Source organism: Humulus lupulus, chromosome 1 (assembly GCF_963169125.1).
Source record: "Humulus lupulus chromosome 1, drHumLupu1.1, whole genome shotgun sequence".
NCBI classification, from domain to species: Eukaryota; Viridiplantae; Streptophyta; class Magnoliopsida; order Rosales; family Cannabaceae; genus Humulus; species Humulus lupulus.
In genome coordinates, this window is record NC_084793.1 from 9,650,443 (window position 1) to 9,672,895 (window position 22,453).

The following is a 22,453-nucleotide window of genomic DNA, read 5'->3' on the forward strand; positions in this document are numbered from 1 at the left end:
CCAGCTCCAAAACCCACAAGAAATGGTGAAGAGATGCCCCAGCCGAATGAGAGAGAGTGAGATATCTAAGTGTTCTGTTTTCCTTTCTTTCCTTCTTCTTTTCTTTGCCTTAAGTTTCTAAGTTTATCTACAACCTCCACTAACATCAAAAAGCAGAACATAGCCTAACCTTAAGTAAGCCAAATGACCACCTTGCCCTCCCAATAATAACTAAACCTTTAAACACTCTAAGGGCATTTTAGTCATTGCTCCCGATTCCCACTAGTTCCTCAAGTGTCTTAAATATTTACCACTTAATTCCCAATACCTAACTAATCTCCAAATATATTCCTCGATGTTAAAAATAGACTCCAATATGCTCACTGAATTCCCGTTTATACCCCTAGGCTCACCCCGAGCCGGGTATAAATCCCCGCCATGACTTTTCCGCTAATTTGCTCACTAGGATCGTCTCAAGTCGCAGATCACAGATATATCCACATAATAATGTGGTCTCAACTTTAGCTTACCAATATATACACAAGTATGCAATTACGCTCTCAATGAGCCAAATTACCATATTACCCTCACAGCAGAGTATATAGCCCCATGCATGCCTTTATCATCATATAATAATATGACCCACATAATCATGCATATAATCATATAATAGCACAATAAATCAATTATGGCCCTCCCGGCCTCCTAATCAAGGTCCTAAACCTTATTAGGGATTTTGGGTCGTTACAACCACTTATTTCAACAGTGCCAACTAAAAAAACTCAACCGGTTATACCAAGTCAAAATACTTAAAAGTCAACATTTTAATACCAATGTACATTTGACATTTGGCAAATTTCTAGGCCCCACATAAAGGACTTAGTCCTTTGAGGGACACCAGAATTCTCCTATAAAAATTTATATATTTTTAATTTATTATTATTAGGAGTATAGTTATTGTTACTACAATTAAAAGAATGTTTTGTGAAAATGACTTTTTTTTCTAAGTCATTTTGCACTGACATAATTTTGATAGTTTGTTGTAAAATAACCTTATTCTAAAATTTCGACCAGTTGTCTAAAAACTTCAATCAACTATCTAAACTTTTTTACTAACTCTCTGGAGTATCGGTGGCCATTTTAAAAAAAAAAATTATCAAAACTAAACCAAAGTACAAAATAACTTCAAAAAATAAGTATTTTTTGAAAAAAAAACATACGGTCAACACTCAAAGTTTAAACTTCCACTTCTCTTTCCTGCTAAAAAGCTAAAGCAAAATCTCAATCACTTGATAATTGTCATAATAAAGTTGCGGATGTCTTCATCACAATCATATGATAAAATATGAATAAGTGATACAACAAATTGTTTTTAGAACAGTTAACTTTCATTGCTATTAGACTATGTACAACGTCAAGATGGTGGAACTACAAATTATACAAACAAAGCTCATTTAATGTTGAGCAAAGAATGATATTACTACCTGCATATTTTTGAATTATTATTAGATTATTCAGATGAATATCTGGCTTCTATATCTCTGAAAGAATACTAAAAACACTTGAAAAGAATGTTAAAAGCTGGATGGAACTATGTTTATATATACATTTTACACTTGCAGGCAGGCTTGCAGGCAGTCATCAAAGGATCAGTCCTGTGATGAAGCAGAGTATTCGAAAATAAGGCGTTTTAAAGGCGCAGATTGTAACAGTACACGCAAGCGGCTTGTAAGCTGGTACATCAAAGTCCACTTCATTCCCATTTCTGAGTCCTTCATCTGCCTAACAATGGAAGCCTACCAGAAGAAAAAGAAAAATATATACAATAAAAAAGTTGAATACTTTTGATAAATAGAGGAAAATAATGTCGAAATTGCCAAGTTAACATGATTTGATCGGCTATTAAAAAAACATGTAGGAAGAAAGAAGGGATGAAAACATTCAGTAAAATAACCTGCAGACGTTTCCCAAGCTGCACTTCGAATTCGGTACCAAATGAAATACTACTGGCAAGAGATTTAAGAGGATCAACTGCGCCGTTGTTTGAAAGCAAACTAGGGATTTGTGGTGCATAAACTATCCGCCACCTTGCCTGACCAAACTCTCCTTTCCCTTCAATTCTTGGCATGAGCTTTTCAAGAGTTGTAGTGGCAAGCTTTTGGAATGCAAGCTGACCATTGCCTTCAAGGATGGACTCTGCCAGCTGACTCTCGAAAACTCTTGTAGCCTGTGCAACAGCAAAAACATAAAAGCTAAATGATCACATCAACTTGCAACTCCAGTGTAAACATACATATCATCAACAATTACACCAAAAAAAAGATACATGTTTTGCATATGCAGAACTTTTCATCTTACTGTCTCCCATTTCTAACTTTTCCTGTACTAAAATATACAGCCCAATTACCAATTAGATTGGTTATTTCCTGAATGATGGAAGTCTAAAATTGACACTGGCACGTAAATCTTACCTCAGTGGGTGAACGGGAATCCTGCTCAACAGACCGAGTAGAAGTCACTACCAGTTTATCCTGCCAACTGCTGGCTCGACTTTGAATCCTAAATTGCCACTCAGATCCTACCAAAACAAGGTCTAGCATCGGATCTAGTCCATTCTCGGGCTCAAATTTTGCATTATTCAGATGCTCTTGCTTAAGTCTCACCTGAATTTATTATAAAAGCCAATAAATTAAGGGAAAAATAAGAGATCTAACAATGACTGGAACCTTAACTCTGAAAAGGAAAACAAAATTGATATCCAAGATCACTATAAAAAAAAACTTTGGATTCACCTGCGTAGCAACAAGATTTACATCACCATTCTCAAAAGTGAGGATGCCTTTAGGTTGTATCCTTTTGGGATGAGCTAGGCCATTTAACTCAAGTTCACCACTAACACCGAAATTAAGAATCAAAGGATATACTATCCTCAACTCAGGGCCAAGAAAAAGCTTCAAATCACTAAGCCGGATATCTACATTGGGTATGAAATCCACTTGCTCCATCTTCTTCTCAACTTCAGATGAATCAACTGCCAAATGTGCAAAGGGATTGCAGACATTATTCCTTGTGTTTTTTTATAAAACATATCACAATGATTTGTTCATATGACAAAATGGTAAAGCCGAGTTTTTTTTAAAAACAAAAACAAAAAATAAATGCTAGAGCTTCTTTTGACATTTCAAAAAATATGGTTTAAAAAAATTAACAAAACAAAAGATTTTTTTTTAATGAAAATTACCCAATTTTATTAAATATTTTTGTAATTTTGAAAATTTTTGCAATACTTTTCTTCTTTCTAATTTTCTCTTTTCACCTGACATATTGTGGATCTTTCCTGCATTTTAAACTAGATAGTATCTTCATATAATTGTTGCAACTATCATTATTCTTTTCTAATATAACCAAATAAAAAATCATGCCAAAAACAACAACCATTTTAAAGACAAGTTCAGAATTATAATCTCATACAATTATTCATGACAAGGGTTTGGACATCCAAATTCAACCACAACTGAACGATACAAAAGGCAGACAGCAGAAATTTAGAGAATCCTCACACACTTAATTTTGAAGTAGGACTAATCTCCCAACAAAAAGTTCATATGATGCTTCAAATCTAACATAAGGAAAGGAACTTGACATTTTTAAACTATTTACTATCTAGCAACAAAATAGAGCATTGGACAAAAACAAATCAAGCATTGATGACTTCTTACCTAAGGGTTGAAGGAATCGGGTCCTTGAAGCAGCAGGTTGAGAATTGAAAAAACGAGAAACATATGTCAAAGCAACTTCACTGTTGACACCACCACCGGGAAGTGTAGACTGGTTCGATGCCAATCTATTAGGAGCAGATCCACTACCCTTGTCATGTGGTAGATAGGCTTCTCCATGGCTCAGTTTAATATTCCCAGATATATTTGGTTGTAATATGGAACCTGTTATCTGCATCTGAGAATCAACCTGGGCACTGCGATTACAGGACCACATTAGTGTTTTCTGTTAAGCACGTGAAAGGAAAAGCAGCTAAGCCAGCTAACAAATGACAAATGAATGATACTGTTAACTGAAGAACTAAAATGAACTCCCAGTGTGAAGATTCACACACAAATGCATTTCATAATCTTTAACACATGGACCAGATCCAAAAGTTCGCATGAATTTTTCATATGATAAGAAATTTAGAAGTTAGGCATGAATGTTTCATATGATGAGAAAATTTAGAAGATGCACAAAACATAGATCTAATTTCCAGAGTCAAGTCAAAAGTTTGTTATGCATATAAGAGAAAAAATCAATCAAAAATCAATGTCTAAGAGGATAATGTAAGGAACCTTAGAATATTCTTCGCGCGTACTTCAAGAACTTCACATTTTAACTCTATCTTATCACCAAGGGCTGCTTCACTTGTCCTAAGAGGCAGATTCCCTTTTACAAACAGCTTACCCCATCTACTAACCCTACTCTCCAATGAGCTAATACATAACCTATTTGATTTTATCTGAACTGCACCACCAAAATTTGTCAGTGGTTTCCAGAGTACTGGAGAAGATATTGATGCTCTGTAGAATGATGCAGATCCGTCAAGCACTGGTTGTTCAACTGTTCCTCTCACCTATATTTATGAAACAACCCACAAGTCAAAAACAGTAAATTCGGAACAATTCTAATCAAATTGATTTCTATTGAAATATGGAACAATATTTTCAAATAGATAACTCCTGCAAAGAACCTTTATCGTCTTGGCCTACCTGTAGCATAATATGAGCATTGCCATGAAGCCAGTTGGCATGAGGAGATAAAGCTGTTAGCAACATCATGCCTCCATCTTTAATATCAGCGTCTACCCTAACTTCTCCTACATCTAGTATGTTCCAGTTTAAGCCTTTTAGGCTTTCAGCTAATTGGGTATCCCAACCCTCTTCATTTCTCTCTCTGGGAAGTTTCTTTTCACTGGAATCATCTATGGAACCCCTATCTCTTTCCTTTACCCAACCACGCTCCCAAGTAACTTGATTATTATCACTCTCTACATCTTCATCTTCTGAAATGCTATTCTGGACAAAATTAATAGGAATACTTCCTTGAATATGTACATGACCATTTTGAACAATTGGTTCAAATTTTGCATTGAATAGAAAACGACTAGTTGAAGTCAATGAAGCGACAATTTCAGCTCTTCCAAGATCAATACCTCCAATGGCACCATCCAGGAGCCTTACTTGTACGTCACATTCTGGTTTGGCAAGAGTCCCTCTGAGATCACCTTCCATGTGCAATATACCCCTAATTGGTGCTAAAAATTGCCGCAAAGATTGAATAGCATCATTAGCTGATGATTCAATAACCTGAACCAGTGTCGGGACTAGACTAACAGGAAAATTTAGAACAGCAAAATGAAGATTGTTCTTAGGCCCCAACAAAGTCCCATCTGCATGAATTGTGGCATTATCCTTCTGGATGAAAATTTGCTCCAAATGCAGACCATCATCATTGCTGTAAGCACCAACCGCAAGAACACGCTGAGTTTTGTACGTACCCCACTCCCAGTCCTCACCATGAAAGTCAAATTCCGCCTGAAAACAAGAAAAAAGATTAGCAGTCAAACATAATTTGCAGTAAGTATCAAATAACCAATTCTTCCACACAACAAATGGAAATGGTGGTTTCTATGCTTCAAAATTCCATATAAAATTTTCTAAGACACATCCAAAAAAATAGTATAACTGAATATGGTGATTATAGTGCACAATATAGTTTTTTTTTTTACCGAATTAAAAAATAAATAAATAAACTAGCTAAATTCATCATAGTTTGTAGATCTAATATGATGTGCACATCAGAACCTCATAATATAACAAATTATGAATCTCAAATCCTTTAAAAGAATCTTACATCCTAGTTTAGATTGATCATTTTATACATAAACATCAAAATGGGCAAGGCCCTAAAGAACACATGCACACATACCATTGTATCTCCATTGCCACCACCACTAGCTTCAAGAGAACCATGCCAGTGACCTTTAAGTTCAGCTAGACCGGGAAGACTCAAATCTTCTAGAATAACTTCATTTGATGATATGAAATGGGAATGAATAACCTGTTGTAAATTAACCAAAGTAAAAATAAATAAGCACAAAATTTAATTATACTTGTCATTTGTACAGCAAGGCTTTATTGTTTTGGTAGAAACAATTTTATTAAATATTTAGTGTTTTCTCCTGTTCCAATAAGCAGAAAATGACTTATCAACTTCCCAAAAAAAAGCAAAAATCAGCAAGGCAGTTCCACTGTTTGTGGTAAACTACTTTCTCACACAAATACGTAATTCAGCCTCATCCATCACATTTGCTATCACTCGCCAGTGCTATATCACCACCTTTTTAGCTATCGGATTAACATTTTTGAGTCTCTCATGCAACATATCTAGTCAACTGTTCTTATTATCTTAATAAAAAAAAAACAAGTTTTAGTCTTCTTTTGACCAAAAAAGAACAGATTCTGTGGAACACCCTGTGAAGAAAACAGAGCCAGTTGAACAGAATCAAATAAATACAATCCAGACGCAAACAGCAAATACAATATTTCATTGACAAACTACCTCAAGCAGTTCTTTCACATTTCTAGGGTCCAATCCCACCAACTGCAAGCTTTGAATAAAGAGGTCCTGCAGAAAGCAAGAGAAACATGCACAGTCAGGCACTCATATCTTTTAAAGAAATCAGATCGTTATGATGATACATACTCATTCCTAAAAAAAATTAGGGTGAAATACAACCTTTGATCTTGTATGAACAGCAGGATCTGTACTTCGAGAAATAAGCCTTGCAAGGGGAAGCATTTCAGCGGCCTCGGCTCGGGGAACTTCAAGCCTCATTCTCCACCTTCCCATAGAAGATATGGCACTGCCTAGATGCCCAGCCATTGCCCTTTTAAATAATCCATCTCTCACCCTGTCAGCAAGATTTCGATCTCGGGTGCCAGGCAACACATATTCACCATGAAGTTCATAACGGCTATTGCTTTGTTCCAACACAGTTTTCTCAACAGTAATCTAAACAATAAAGGACAAACAAAATTCAATGTAATTCAGAATGTCAATTTTGCATAAGCAGCTAAGAAACAATTAGAAAAAGTAGAGAAAGTCATTTCTTTATTATCATAATTATTAAATTTGCCACGGGAGTTGGATAATACTTAGCTAAAAAATATTGCTCTGTAAAGGAATTCTAGATCAGTTTGACCAACAAACAAGGACATATTAAATGTACTCACAACGTCACCACTCCATCTGGCAGCCACATCTAAGGCTTCACCTAGCACACCACTGAATTTTGGACGAAGTACAGATAACAGTCCATGACCTCTTCTTTTCTGAAGATTAAGCTGAATTTCCGCCTGAAAGCAAATTAAAAATTTTAAAAAAAAAAAGAGACTAATAGCAATAGAGAATGCAAGGTCGAACATAATGAACCAATTGTTATCACATAAGTAAAGTGGCACATGACAATCAAATATCATCATAATCCATGTAGACTTCTCAATTAGTATATATATATATATAGAGAGAGAGAGAGAGAGATGGAAATCATACTATCTTACTCCTTTCTGTGCATTCTTGAAATCATATTTACTTATTCAGGAATCTCTAAATTCCATGACTGCTATCAATGGGAGTCATCAACACCCAATTTAATTATAAAACACTCACCCTCAGAGATATGGAAGTTTCAGCATACATTTAAACTGTTCTTCATGGTCACTACATAATAATCTAAATGAGCAAACAACCTAAGTTGGAAGAGAAATGGAAGGCATAAAATAACCAAATTAAGAAGTGTTGTGACTGCTTACAGCTTACCTTTTGTATTGTCCCCCGAAGTGAAGCCAACTCCAGTTCATCCAGCGGCAGATGACGCACCTGAAACCAGCAAACATGATGGGTGAAAAACGTTCTACGTGACTTTTTTTCCACCTTTTCAGGTCATAACAAATTGTCTGCGACTTCTTTTCGACCTTTTCAGGTCAGAATAAAATGTCTAAGTATGTATAGTTATACAGATATTTATATAACTCGCCAAATAAAACTCAATTTTCAGAAATTAACACTTTTTTTCTTAAATTTTTTTTTTTTTTTTGAAAAAGAGACAAAGGTCACATGTTCATGGGTGACCTTCTCCCAAGTGTATCAAAAACCCTCACTTATGGCGGAGAAAAACCTTGGTAACAGACAGGAAAGCTAGGGAAATACAACAAAAAAAAGAAAAGAAAAGAAAGAAACAAAACTCTAGCAACACAATAAAAATAAGATAAAACTAAGAGAAAAAATGCACACTAAAAACATAATAACATAAATAAACTTTCATACCTCCAAGCTAGCAGAATGGAAAGGTTGAAAACAAATGTTAGCTTTCAGCTGCCCCTTTTGAAGGGAAAATGACAACAACTTTCCATTTTGCGAATTATCGTCAATGTTAGGGGTTAATGGCCTCACAAACATCACTGCAAGACTTTCATCTGGCCTACCTGTGGCGTCCAACTGCAGTCACCGAAACAGCTTGATTTCAGAGTAGTAACTATAATGGGTACAGAGGAACTTGGTACTATGATGGTAATGAATGGTCTATGACCAAATATACCCGACCACTTTCTCAAACCAGATTTCAGATGATTCAGAGAACATGTCCAATTTACAATGTCAGTCATCTAAGTGTCCCAATTCAGTTAGTGGCAAACCCACTTTTATGTGAAACAATAAGTTTAATTACCAACTTACTATTAAGTAAGCAATAGTAATTTAATTGTCTCATGCCTAATCTTTGATATCAAATAAAGTAGTAAAAATTGCAGGAGAATCAACTGATAAATGTTTATCTAATTGTAAACATATTCACAAATTTAGGCAGCACTCATATATAATTTAAGAAGAGTTCTCCTTTAGCTACCTTGAAACAATCACGTGAAACGCTCAAGAATCCATTCAATTGAGGTCCCAACATCAGCTGATTCAATTTGAGACCTGAGATCAGAACTTCACCAGCAAGACAGCCTGTTTTCCCTTCATTACTATTCACTTGTTGCGTATTATTTTCAAGATTCAAATCTTGCTCACTGGGGCTGCAAGATTTCAAGACCTTTCCCTGAAACTTGACCCTTCCTGTTGCTTTCAAATGCATTGGCTTTGGAGAATCAGAAATATACGCTGACACCAAGCTAAAGAACTCAAAACCACGCATACGCAAATCCAACTCAATCCCCTCAACAGTAAATGGCACAGAAGTCTTTACACTAAAATCTTGTGTGTTTAACCCGTATTCATCACAATAAGATGTTTGAACCTTTGTTGTCAAATCAAAAGCAACAGATGAGGAGTTAATAATTATTGAATCATGTGAAATTATGATATCTCCCCGAGCCTCACTAAATGACCCTTCAGCCTTAGGTGCAGTCCATCTAATGTCAAACTTCCTGTACAAAAAAAAAAATCCTGCATAAGCAATACTGAAAAAACAAAAATTAAAAAAAAAACAAAAAAGCAAACACCTAAAACATCATAGCAGGTTACAGAGATTACTTGGTAGCATATTCTTAAAAAAATTCTAATTAACCATAACTATATATACTACAATGCAAGGAAACACTGAAGTTTATCAATTATATGTAAGAAGCAAGAAAACAAATAAGAGACCAAAGAGGCTTACGGTCTCAACAAAGAACCCGAGAGTTTTGTTTCTCCATTTAAATCCCCTAATTTGAGTGGAATTAGTTGAAGATAACCAGGCATATATCGATCCATAATTTTATCAAAGCACATACTTCCAGAGAAATTCACATCCATTGCAGTATCATCCTCCTCACCCTGAAAAATCAATTATTTAACACCAAGTTTGATTTTCAAAAACTACTCAAGCGGAAGTCCAAAGATTTAAAGGCAGAAAGAAAAATCATATCATTTTTCAATCTTTAACAGCCAATTAGACAAAATCATTAATGCTAGGAGAAAAGATTCCATGCCACAAATGACAAGTTTTTATGAAATGACTGCAAATTAAAAAGAGAACAATAACAAGGCATAATATCATGAAACCACAGATCTCACCGTAAATACAGAAAATTTCTAAGAAGCATACCATTACAAGATCACAAACATTACAGCCTAACGATAAAAAAAAAAAAAAAAATTGAGAAGTAAATTTGTAAAAGGAGAACATCAAAGCATTATGAAGAAGCAATTACGTTGTTCATTTGACTTAACAATATGCGTTAAGTAATGTTTGTGTGCATGTGTACAGACGACCTAGCAAGAGAGAACTCATACTAATAGCAGAACACTCGGTGAGATTAACAACAAGAAAGACAGGCCGTCTCATATGAAAATAATATACCTCTGGGCAAATCCATGCATTCCCTGCACCTCGAATTTCACCACCGTCCACAAGACTGGCTCGAATTCCATACAAGTCAGCAATCTAGAGCACAAAACAGCTTCACAATAATATAAACGGGCATGCATAAATCATGACATACTGTTCAGAACATAATCAGTTAGCCTTAACAAACTTACACAATTGTCAGTGTTGAAGGTGAAGTTGGCGGATAAATACGAGAAAGGAATGCGATCAAATGCGGCCACTGCACCAGCTTCCTTACTTTTTAGAACAGCTTCTGAAGCAGAGGATGGAGGAAACTCAGAAGCTAAATAAGACATCTTTCTAGAAACCATTCCACTTCCTACAAATATTGGAGCATCTAGTGGACCTTGACAATTAAATACAGCAGTCACTGAACCAGCCAGCTGCAATCAATAGAGAAAATTGTGGTAAGCGTAGAAAAAAAGAGAAAAGTATGAACTTTTGTATACTCCCTGCCTAGACCTCCCATTGTAAAGGGAAGGTCTGCCACATTACTGAAGTATGTTTTCTTCATCCAGCACGCCCTACCATTACCACTTGACTAGTGAGGGAAAAGCCCTTTACTAAGATTTTTTCTTTTTTTTTTTTTGTTCGTCAAGCTTTCAAGCATCTCTTTCAACTGCCGCTTAATCTCCCAACATGATAAAGCAACATTTTATCAATTCATTCTTGTTTTTTTATTTATATAACCATTCTTTTTTTATTTATTGCTCATCCATGAGAGAATTATTAACAGCCACTGTACAGATAATTTTTCCATTTTCATTATAAAAATTAGTATGAAGATCCAAAATCTCAAGATGCACATACCGGAAACAAGAGAGGTTTCATCTTGAAAGTTTTCATCAAAGCATTTACTTCGACGCAAGGAACCTACGAATAACAGTTTTATAAATAATATGAGTTTACGGGAGCACTATAAACAGAATAAAAATAACAGGAAAGGATAAGAAGGACCCTATGAATAACAACTTTATATATATATATTATGAGTTTGCTGGAGCATAACGGTAACATCATACTCTGATTAAAGGAGGAGATTTACCATTAGAAAATCTGACTATGATTTTTGCTAATAAAAATTAAGTGTGTGTAGACAGGAATTAGGCGACTGAGGACATATTGATTTGCAACCGTTTTCCCATTCATTCTCTTGTTGGTAAGGAACTTTTTTCCAACACTTGTCGAGGTACTAACTATTAAACATCCAGGCCAATAAAATGCCATGAGAAAAAATGGTTTATTTTAAAATATTTAATTATATTGTTTGTAGAAATTAGAGAAGGAACAGAAAACCAAGGCTGCTTCATCAGGCCTGAGTTAGCTCCTAGAATATCATTGATAACCCACGAGGTCTAGGAATCCTTTATAACATTGTTCAATAACAATGAATTGAAAAATGGCAACTCTGTTCCAAGGTCAAAGGCTGACTACAGGTAAGGCAAAAAGTGGTTGGTTGGGCAGAGGGTGTCAAAAACCAAGTTCCTAATTTTCCTTAAACACCATGGAATGACAAATACTTCAATCTTTGTAAATAATAATATATACATACAAATATAAATATATATGTGTGTACTTTAAACTAAACATGACTCTTTGGTAATAAAAAAAGCCTTTTTAAAACTTCTTGTAATGATTGACGATTGTCATTCAACGTAAGAGACATTTCCAAGAAACACTAACCAAGTAGTTACAAAAAATTGTCATCCGCCTTTTAGCTCATTAAAATTATGCATTCAAACAAGAAGCAAGCTAAGAAGATACCTGACACATAACATGAAACTCCCCTTCGTCAGGATGAATTCCGAAATCTCCTGAGGCCTCTAAAGGAACTGCACCAAAAGACCCATGCGCATTATGTAGGAATATTCGTTGGCCACGGAAACATAAGCTTGCTGAAGTGTCCTGTACAAGAGGCATGCACAACAACACAATAAAACAAAAGAACTCTCTCAAAAACAATAAATAAATAAACTTTTAATACTTTTCTTATTAGCTAAGCCAAAAGATATTAATGTAGCCTAACATTTTGAAAAAATAGCAATGAACAATCCATCACTGTCTTAAAGACTGCATTATCCTTCCAAGTAAGGTAATGATAACCATGAAGCAAATGAGAATAATGTTATGTCAAACAGATATTTATTTACCTAGACTAGAAATAGAAATACTTTAACACATACAAAGAGTAGTTGCTCTGCTTTAACAAAGTACAATTTATTACAGAACAAATGAAGAAATATTTAGATAGGTTTGGTATCTGTTAAAGGCGTCAATTATTTCGTCAACCATCAAACGAAATGAAAGTAGAACGTACAGAAAACCAAGATGGAGCATCCAGTATTCGAAAAGCTAAGCCTGTTACATCAAGCTGTCCATGAAGATTTGGAAATGTTTCTCCCGTAGACATGCACATGTGAACCTGAAAGAAAAAAAATCTCAAGATAAGCCAAAATTTTGTAAGAAATACATAACTAGTGACAGCTGTAAACAATCTGAAACCATACTGGGACTATCAAGTAATAAAACAAATGACAAAAAGAAATATATGACTTGACAACTATAAATCAATACAAGATAGATGCCAAAAATATAAATGAGAACAAAAACGAACCAAGAAAGCATCTTCTGGTACTCAAAAATTCAATGCAGGTAATAACGCATCAAATACAAATATCAGAGTAGTGGCTCAGGGTTCAGGAGTATAAAGTCTGAGACACATGCAATGTAATCATGACAATGACAAGTAAAACTAAAGTTAAAAGCATGGAAAAGCACCTCGCCTGTGGCTCTTCCTTTGGACCACTCGATTGGAATTTCTAAAATTCTCTCAAAAAGCTGCAGAAAAACAAACATTCTTATAGCCAAAAGTCCAAAGAAAAGTTTGACAGTCTCAATAATATATCAACTCAACATGTCATATACCTTACCGGAGCAAATAAATTGGCAATTTTCAAGTTGGCATGCCATTTCTGTTCGACAATGTCAACAAAAACATCTGCAGACAACCAACCACCATCTTCATACATCAAATCTGACAAATCTGATTTCCACATCATACAGTTTCCACTCAATTGTACATGAACTTGGCCATAGTGATTTTGGAACTTCACATGTCCACTGACATTCTCCATCTCCCTATACATTATCAAGATTTCTTATTTCAAAGCTACAATCAGTAAAGTATAATGAAATAAGGATTTCCATCATCACTATAGTCTGGCTTTCTGCTAATATGATGATCAAATAGTAAAACCATTTTAGTGACTTTTTCTTTTTTTGTTTTATATTAATTTCTTATTTATCAGTGCCATTAGAATATCGAAGTAAGGAATGAATGAACCTTATTATAATAAGCAAGCTCATCATAATAAATAAATAAACATAATTATAGAAATCACAACTACTGAAAATATATCTTCAACAGTAAGTCACTAAGAAACATAACAGAAACAGCTTGCACCTTGGTTCCATGTCCCCATATGCAAGTAGCATTAGCGTTCCACCTTTGAAATAGACAGAATCTAGCGTAACTGGAAGCATTTTCTCAATGCCTGCATCCTGCACTGTATCTACCCCATCAACAAGTTCTGCAACAATATCTTCTACTCTAGGACCCATACCTGATGTCAGCTTTTGAATGGGACCAGCGAATAAGCAAGATAACAACTCCTTCAGATTTCTAGAAAAAGTGGGAAATTTTGATTTCAAGGATTGGGGCCAGTTTAAAATTGGACGTTTAACTTCAAGCTGTATGGAAGTTGACTTAAGTGATGAAAGAATCTCTTGGCTCTCGAATACCTCATCATTGGTACTACCATTGACTACATCACCTCCTACATCCTCACTTTTCATACAAGAATCAGTAGCATTAGATCCTGGAAGGCTTTTGATAGAAGTGCCAACATTAGTATCAATCTCATTTTTCACTGTGAAAATGTCAAGATTCGCAACATCATAACCTCCAAATGACTCTGAAGACTCACTAGACTTTCCATGCAATAGTCTCTGAAAATATGCTGCAGCCGCTATTGCACTACGCCCAAGAATTCTTCTTTTGGCAGTGACAGTAGATGCTGAGATATCACTGCCATTAGCTTTCTTCTTGAATTTCTGTCTTTTAGGGCCCTGTATCACTTTGGACCAGAATTTAAGCCCGGAACCTGGAACTTTTACACCAAATGATTTCTCTAAATCTGCATGCTTCATATCGTAATCAACACCTGTGTCTAGGCAATGATGACCTCTCAAGTGCATCTTCTCATCCATGCATAAAAAAGAGTCTAAACTTGTAAATGCTATTAGTTGACTGCCACTTTCCTTCATAACATCACCTCCATATTGACTAGATTCCTTGTCAGAAACAATATAACCCATTTCTGCAGCTTTTTTGGCTGCTTCATCCCTTTCTCTTTCCCAGTGAGAAGCTGCTTCCTCTCTAGCAATCCTCCTGGTTTTTGTACGGTAATCAATTCCTTCTTCAGTTGACAAATGTCTCTTTAAATCATCTCCCGTTGAAGGTATTCCTAGCCAACTAAAATCTTTCTTCTGTGCGACCAATATAGTTGGATGGGACAAAACTGCATCAACCACAATCTTTCCCCTCCTCAAACTAGCAAAAGGACGGATTCGAATTTTCATTGTGGGTACCTCCCCGCAAGAAAATTCCTCATTATGAGACCCTACTGAGCACGACTCTAATGTAATGCTTAAAGGTGAAATGCTTCGTACCTTACCAAAATCAAGTTCGCGTTGTATATAATCACTGAGTGATGAACAAACAGATGGTAAAAGTTTAGCCTCGATAAACCCTTTGGCTTTTGCCTGCCCATACAATACTAATAAGCACACCCCAGAGATCACAGCTACAAAAACAGAACACCTAACAAAAAGTAATCCCTCATTCAACAGAGGGGACAATGAGCTCACCAAAGCCTTGCTTCGAGTAAGATGCTCTTCAACACATTTTACCCTGGTTCCATATCTAGAGCCTAGAGTACTTTTTAACAACTCCACATTTTGTCCACAAAAATGTGAAAACCTAATCACTTGAGTCAACCAATGATTTTGCTTTGCACATACACACCTGCGATATCGCCTTCTCCCCAACAGCCCTCCATCCAAGTAAACAAAACTTCCCACTGTTCTACCATAAGAAGAAGACCCATGAAGTGGAGCCCCAAGAAAAGGGCAATGGAGTCTCAAACTCATGGTCTGGTCTTCTTCGCCTACATAATAGATACACAATTTGGACTCATATGTTGAAAATGGGGACCAAGAAGTTGCTTCTAGTCCCCTGACCAATCACGCCATTACCAAATGAGCACCCACTCCAGCCCTATTCAAGAAGCAATAACATGTTTCATTAACCATCATCTACACCAAATGAAAAGCATTTAAAACACAAAACCACAAAATCAAGAGTATAAAAACAAAAAGAAGACCAAGAAGTATTATTATCATCATTATTTTGGTTTTTTATAATAAAAAAAAAAGTGCACAACTGAGATGAGCTACTTTAGTATGTCGTCATTAAAATCGGCAACTTAATAAGATTGTGATATGAATTTCCCACATATACTTTTCCCCATCAAATTTAGTTTATTCTAACAAGTATTAGAAAACAGACTAGAGGTAAAAACTAAAACACAGACAGTAAATGTACCCTAAATAAAAGGATACTGTTGGACAGTTCAAATATAATGCAAAATTGAAATGAATATGTTCAATCTTTGGGCATTTAACTCAACCCACACATACATACACATAGAGTTCTCCTTTCTCTAACAAAATCATGGGACCTATAACTATAATAATAAAATGGAAGACATTTTCTTTAACATTTTCACTCACCTTCTTTTAGTTTGCAGCACTGAGCTCCCATGGAAAGTCAGGTTTGTTGTCTGGGAACCAATATGCTATTCAATTCCCAAGAATCAAAACTCGAGCATTAATAAAAAAATCAGGAACATATATACATTTATACATATAAACATAAAGACACACATATACATATGAACATGTACAAGAAACTATCAGAAATTGAAAAAAATAATGACACTCACGTAATTTAGGGAAGTAGAGAACGATCGCAGCGGCTGCCCAAACAAAAGGAAAGAAAGATTAGAGTGATTTGAGAGCGAGGAGGAGGAAAAAACAAAAACTTGACGGAAAATTTTACTCGCGGAGGCGATTGGCAGCGAGCTGAGCCAGCATTTTGAACGGAGGAAACTACACGCATTCTTTTCATTTTTTTTTTAAATAAATAAATTAAAAAACATGGGATTTTTATTTTTATTTTTTTTCATGGGATTTATTTTCTCACATTTAAAAAAAAAAATAGGGAAACTTTAACGTTAATTAATTTATATTATTATAAGGTAATTTTTTTTTTATATGTATTTTAAAATATTTTTTTAGCAATGATAACTTAATTGGTAAAAAAAGTAATTCATGCTAGTCTTTTTTTGTTATTTTTATATTAATTAAAGCTTTTATTTTTGTTTGTTAAAAAGAAAAGAAAAAATTGTTTTAAATTTTTTTTATTATTATTTTACTCTCTTCTTTCCTCATTTTCGTCTTGATAATTTTTTGTTGAGATTTCCACCACCACAATTAATAGAGAGATCACAACAATCTATACTCGCAAAGAGCAATGCTTACATGTTTTTTTCCTCGAAATATATGTTCTTCATTGTCTTTTTCTTCTTCTTTTTCTTATTTTTGAATGGGTCTTTTTTATTTTTATTATTGACATTTTAGTTCTTTTAAATTAAGTAACAAGTTACCACTATGTTTTTTGATATGTTTTTAATTTATGGGTTTTCTACTTAGTAATGATTTGTTGTTTTATTACTCTGAGTAATAAAGTAATTAGTTACCATGCTAAAACTGAGAATAATGTTAACCGGAAACTCTAGCGTCTTTTTCAAATCATTAGTAAAATTGTATTTGGCTATTCTAGCGTCTTTTTCGTATTAAAAAAATTGAATTTTATTTAAAAATTAACCAAGGAACCATAGTAATGTTATATTATTTATAATATAATGTTTAGATTAAATAAATGTGACAAAGTGTGTCGCATATTGTAACATAATATATATATATGAGAGTTACATTTTTTTATAGTGTGAATATCTAAATGTGTAACATATTTGGGGTTACAAAAATAATTACAAATTTGTAACTCCCAAATATTACCAAATTATGTGTAGATTTGATGTTACATATTTTGATTTGAATTTGTCAAAGTCATAAGTGATATTGTTGTTGGAGACATGATTTTAACCCCCATAATGTGTTTGGATGTTACAAAGTCATGTAGGAAGAGTATAGAACCGTTTGGAAAAATTGCACAAAAGTGTGTGCTGAAAATGGGTTGTGGTCGCGGCCAAAAGTGTTCCTGGCCGAGCCTATGGAACAGAGGCTCACGGCCGCAGCCAGTGAGGCTGCAGCCAAAGCCATTTATTCATTTCAATTTTGAATGGTTCCAGCAATTCATGTAACTCCCAAAACTCATTTTTAATTTCATAAACATCCAATTAAACATTGGTAATAACCATGGGGGTTGGTGGAATTTGAAATTCAAAGGGTTTCTCAAAATTCTATAAATAGGAGTTTCTTGCTCACTTATAAGATACCAATTTCTATACACTAGAGCATTTGGCTAGAAATTCACCATAGAGGCTTGTTTATTCTGGACAAAAGTTGTAAATCTTGTTCAAGTTGGTGATTCTTAAGCTCTTCACTTTGGTTGTGTGAGTAAGAATGTTTGTTTTTGTTTTTATTCTTCTTTTCTTCTATTGTTTTCATCTCTTTTTTGTCTATTTACATATTTAGTTATATTTTTATGCTATAGAGTTGTACTTCTATTTTTATCTCTTGTTCTTTTCTTTTAGTTCATTTGTATTTATTGTTTAGAGTTGTATTCTCTATTATTCTCTTTATCTACCTATTTCTACATTTACTTGTATTTTTTGTTATAGAGTTGTAATCTTATTTAATCAATCACTTTTGTCTTTTGTATTATTTTGTTTAGAATTGTAAAAGTCTTATATTTTTCCATTTGGCCAATTTATATACCTCTAACAAGTAATTGATAATTAGGAAAATTAGTAAGTGATTACTTTGATATTTTTTTTCCAGATATCTTTTAGGTTTAGGAAGATAAGATTTTCTCTTTACCATATTTTTTACTAGGTTACCATATTTTGGTGAAAATGTTATTTTTCTTATATAATATAAAAATAACACCTAAAAAAAAAACCATTTTGAAAAAATAAATCAAATTGACTCAAAGTGAGGGAAAAGACATATCAAAGTTTCCAGTAGCAAAAGCAAACTTCATATCAAAGCATATAAGGCACCAAACTTCAAAGGGGTGTTTGGTATGGGGGTTTGGTTTGGTTTTGTGGGAATACCAATGTCAAATTTAACCCATGTTTGTTAAATTTATTTTTGATGGCTTGGGTATTTGTGTTTCCAAATGGGTCTCATTTTTTAACTTAATTTTAGGGTAATATTAACCCTTTTAAACACTTGAGTTTCACATTCCCTTAATCAAAACTCTCTCTAACTCTACTCCCACAAACTCAAACCTCATACCAAACACCCCCCAAGTGTTCTTTGCAAAGGGTGTCGAGGTTGAAGAAGAAACAGATGTCGACGTCTTCAACGGCAGGGTTGTGATCAAATTGGAGGAGTCTCGATGTTATGACTATGGAAGAAAATTTATGATATCGTATTTTTTCATCATCTGTTTTTTTTTAACAAATGATAATCTGAGTCGTGAAATTGATATTCCACCAATCCTAAGTGGAATACTAATTCCATCAAAACGATTGAATGAACTTTATATTGGAAAGTATTTTTTTTTTCATTCAAACTTTACAACCACATAATGACACAATTTTCATGAGTAATGATACGAGTACGCAAAATATGCATCGTAATCAAAATATTATATAGAGTGACATTACATATCTTCTTTTTACTAATCACATTTATTTAAAATGAGATTCATTATATATATATAGAAGACTTCTCAATATTTATTACTCATGGATGGTTACCATAAATCACTGTTAGAAATAATATAGTGGAGAATAACGAAATATATATTAATACATTTAATTGAATAACAGAAATGCAAAAAATACAATAGGAAGAATAAACCAAAATTGAGGCACGCGAAACACGCTTTCCTTAAAGCAGATTTGCCCCATCTACCTGAACGGTGCTAGAGGATTCATGAGTAACCACTTCCCAGGATACAACAGCTATAAAGCAGGACGAAAGCACCACTACGTCTGCTTAGGCGAACTCGAAACAAACCTTCCCTCTATCAACATAAAATACTACAGAGACTGAAGAAAGAAAGAGACTATGTGTGTGATACTTTGTATCTGTGTATCCTAGAATGAGAGGAGAAACCTCATTTTATAGGCTTCATGGAGAGTTGAAAATGTGTGTGAATCAAGTGCATTAATGCCCAAATATCCAATAAATCTGGAATCTTAATTTATGAAAATCAATCATAATTAATCACACTTGTTCTAAATAATATCAGCAGTTACCCAAAGTGATTTTCTAATAATCAATCAGAATTAATCACACTTATTCTGGTAATAAGTTGTTACCCAAAGTGATTTTCTCACAGTCAATCAGAGTTAATCACACAATATTCTAATATCTCAATTTTGACCAAAGTGATTTACCAAAATCAATCAGAATAAATCACACAATATTCAGATAATAATCAAAGTGATTTGTTGAATCATTACTATTTTAGACATCAATTTCTCATTCACTCGATTTTTTCCAACAATCCCCCACATGAATGAAATTGATCAACATTAAGAAACAATGATTCGACACGACTCAACGCAACAAGGTGATAGAGTTTTCTGATTGATACCTTTGTTGAATCATTACTATTTTAGACATCAATTTCTCATTCACTCGATTTTTTCCAACAATCCCCCACATGAATGAAATTGATCAACATTAAGAAACAATGATTCGACACGACTCAACGCAACAAGGTGATAGAGTTTTCTGATTGATACCTTTGTTGAATCATTACTATTTTAGACATCAATTTCTCATTCACTCGATTTTTTCCAACAATCCCCCACATGAATGAAATTGATCAACATTAAGAAACAATGATTCGACATGACTCAACGCAACAAGGTGATAGAGTTTTCTGATTGATACCTGCGTAGGATAGGTGGGTGTTAGCCTTTGAACCTTCCCTTGTGATAATATATTTACTTTACTAACTGATCAGTAGACGCGATGCCTTTGAATTGTTTTTTCGTTTATGTAAACGATGATGTAACTCACACATATATCTTTTCGGCATAGTTTCAATTCTCATGGTTATGTTCATTTTTGGTCATGAACATCTGCCTGGTTCTGTGAGAGGTTTTAGAGAATTGAGCCCCCATAATTCTCCTTTGAAGCGACCCCACTTGTAACGTCTCACGTCCCTATGGCTGCTTCCTGTAATGACGAATGACCCTACAAACCAACACGAGTCTTTCCAGCGTGCTTTGTCCTCACTCGCACGCTTCCTGGGAAAACTTCCCAGGAGGTCACTGTAATGCCTACAATTTCCTAATAAGGTTTAGGACCTTGATTAAGAGGCCGGGAGGGCCATAATTGATTTATTATGTTATTAAATGATTATATGCTTGTTTATGTGAATTATATTATTATATGATGATAAATGCATGCATATGGGTTCACATTTTAGTATAAGGGCATTTTGGTAATTTGGCCTATTGAGGGGGTGATTGTGTATTTTCATGCATGTGGGTGAATTATAAATAATACCACATTATATGTGGATTTGTTCAAGCCTTTCGGCATGAGATGATCATTGAATGCAAGTTATCGGTCTAGTCATAACAGGGTTAGTTTCGGGGCTCGGGGTGAGTCTCGGGGTAATTTGGTGATTAGAGCGTTGCCGAGAATTAAAGGGTAACGTGATATAAATTATTGGTTTATGAGAATATTTAGAATAACGGGAATTTGATGGTGTTAATTATAATTAACGAGATAGGCGAGAAATGATGGTTTTGCCCTTGGAAGTCTTTAGAGGGATTTAATTGACCTAGGGGTATTATGGTCATTTGGCAAAAGATATGTATCATTCAAAGGTTGCAGAAAGTATAAAAAAAACAGAGCATCATTATCATCCTCATCTCTCTCTCTCGTACCTCTCATTCTCTTCTTCTTCCTTTGTTTTTTTTAACTTCCTTTGAGGATCCAAGCTAGGAGAGAAAGGCTTGAGGGCTTAGGACCTTGGTTCAACCATTGAAGGGGATCTAAATCAAGCTTGAGGTAAGGAATTCAGCCATGAAAATCTTTGGTTTATACCCTGTTTTTCTATTAGTTTCAGTTGAGGATTTTGAGGTGTTAAGTTGTGAGAATTCATGGAAGTTTTGAGTTTGGTTGCTTAGGTTTTGATGAGGGTGTGTTGTAAATGAAGTTTAGGGGTTGAATTGGATGTTTGGGGCTGGTTTGAAGGGTTTTTTTTAGGGGAAATCGCAAGGAAGGAAACTAGAAAGATTCTAGTCTGTGATTGGCGAAGCAGCGCCATTCCTGGCACAGTAGCGCTAGGCAGGGCAGAGAGCTGGGCCTCTCTTACTTGAAATAGCGCCTCAACGCCATTTAATAGGGCTGCAGCGCTGGTTCATTTTCTAGCAAGCCTATTTTAGGGCTCGGAATGACTTTTAAGGCTCGGGGATGGGTTCCTTTACCCCGTTTGGGTAGATTGAGATTCCCGAGAGTGCGGGATTAATCCTGGGAGCGTGGTTTTAGATTGTGAACCTCTTATTGATTTATTTTATTGATGGGATTCCATATTTGGTTATGACTAGGTGACCGCTAAAGGATCAAATGATTGATTGTTCTCAAGGGTTATTCGTTTACTAATTCTTCCTCGAACCCGAGGTAAGAAAACTGCACCTCATATGTGACATGCATGGTTATTCTTGATGTATGTTGGATGTCTAAATGTGAACATTGATAGCATATTGAATGCTTAAC

General features: G+C 34.7%; 1 protein-coding gene across 4 annotated transcripts; it reads right to left on the reverse strand.

The window, feature by feature from the left end:
• Positions 1 to 1,275: 1,275 nt before the first annotated feature.
• On the reverse strand, positions 1,276 to 16,634 carry LOC133785324 (protein TIC236, chloroplastic). 4 transcript variants are annotated; one of them, XM_062224573.1, is made up of 26 exons: positions 16,578 to 16,634; positions 16,462 to 16,494; positions 16,250 to 16,314; positions 13,860 to 15,734; positions 13,327 to 13,534; positions 13,175 to 13,234; positions 12,714 to 12,818; positions 12,161 to 12,301; positions 11,207 to 11,269; positions 10,549 to 10,779; positions 10,370 to 10,453; positions 9,686 to 9,843; positions 8,930 to 9,452; positions 8,353 to 8,523; positions 7,846 to 7,905; positions 7,260 to 7,382; positions 6,763 to 7,038; positions 6,586 to 6,651; positions 5,953 to 6,084; positions 4,734 to 5,558; positions 4,317 to 4,597; positions 3,699 to 3,952; positions 2,772 to 3,010; positions 2,451 to 2,642; positions 1,934 to 2,206; positions 1,276 to 1,775 (listed from the first exon to the last, which is right to left on the reverse strand). In XM_062224573.1, the coding sequence occupies exons 4-26, from the start codon at positions 15,605 to 15,607 to the stop codon at positions 1,629 to 1,631; spliced, it is 6,360 nt and encodes a 2,119-aa protein (XP_062080557.1). In that variant the 5' UTR covers positions 15,608 to 15,734; positions 16,250 to 16,314; positions 16,462 to 16,494; positions 16,578 to 16,634; the 3' UTR covers positions 1,276 to 1,628. The 4 variants fall into 4 exon arrangements, with proteins under 4 accessions (XP_062080557.1, XP_062080569.1, XP_062080573.1 ...); XM_062224585.1 differs by having other exon boundaries at positions 16,250 to 16,299; positions 16,462 to 16,626; XM_062224589.1 differs by lacking the exon at positions 16,250 to 16,314 and having other exon boundaries at positions 16,462 to 16,626.
• Positions 16,635 to 22,453: the final 5,819 nt, after the last annotated feature.

What these genes read in the sequence shown, in the direction of transcription:
- LOC133785324 (XM_062224573.1), bottom strand. Translation starts at nt 15,607, where the DNA reads ATGAGTTTGAGACTCCATTGCCCTTTTCTTGGGGCTCCACTTCATGGG. An exon ending in ATGCATGGATTTGCCCAGAG is followed by an intron (nt 9,844 to 10,369) that starts GTATATTATTTT and finishes TTGATTTTTCAG; the next exon opens with GGTGAGGAGGATGATACTGC. An exon ending in TCGGGTTCTTTGTTGAGACC is followed by an intron (nt 9,453 to 9,685) that starts GTAAGCCTCTTT and finishes TTTTTTGTACAG; the next exon opens with GAAGTTTGACATTAGATGGA.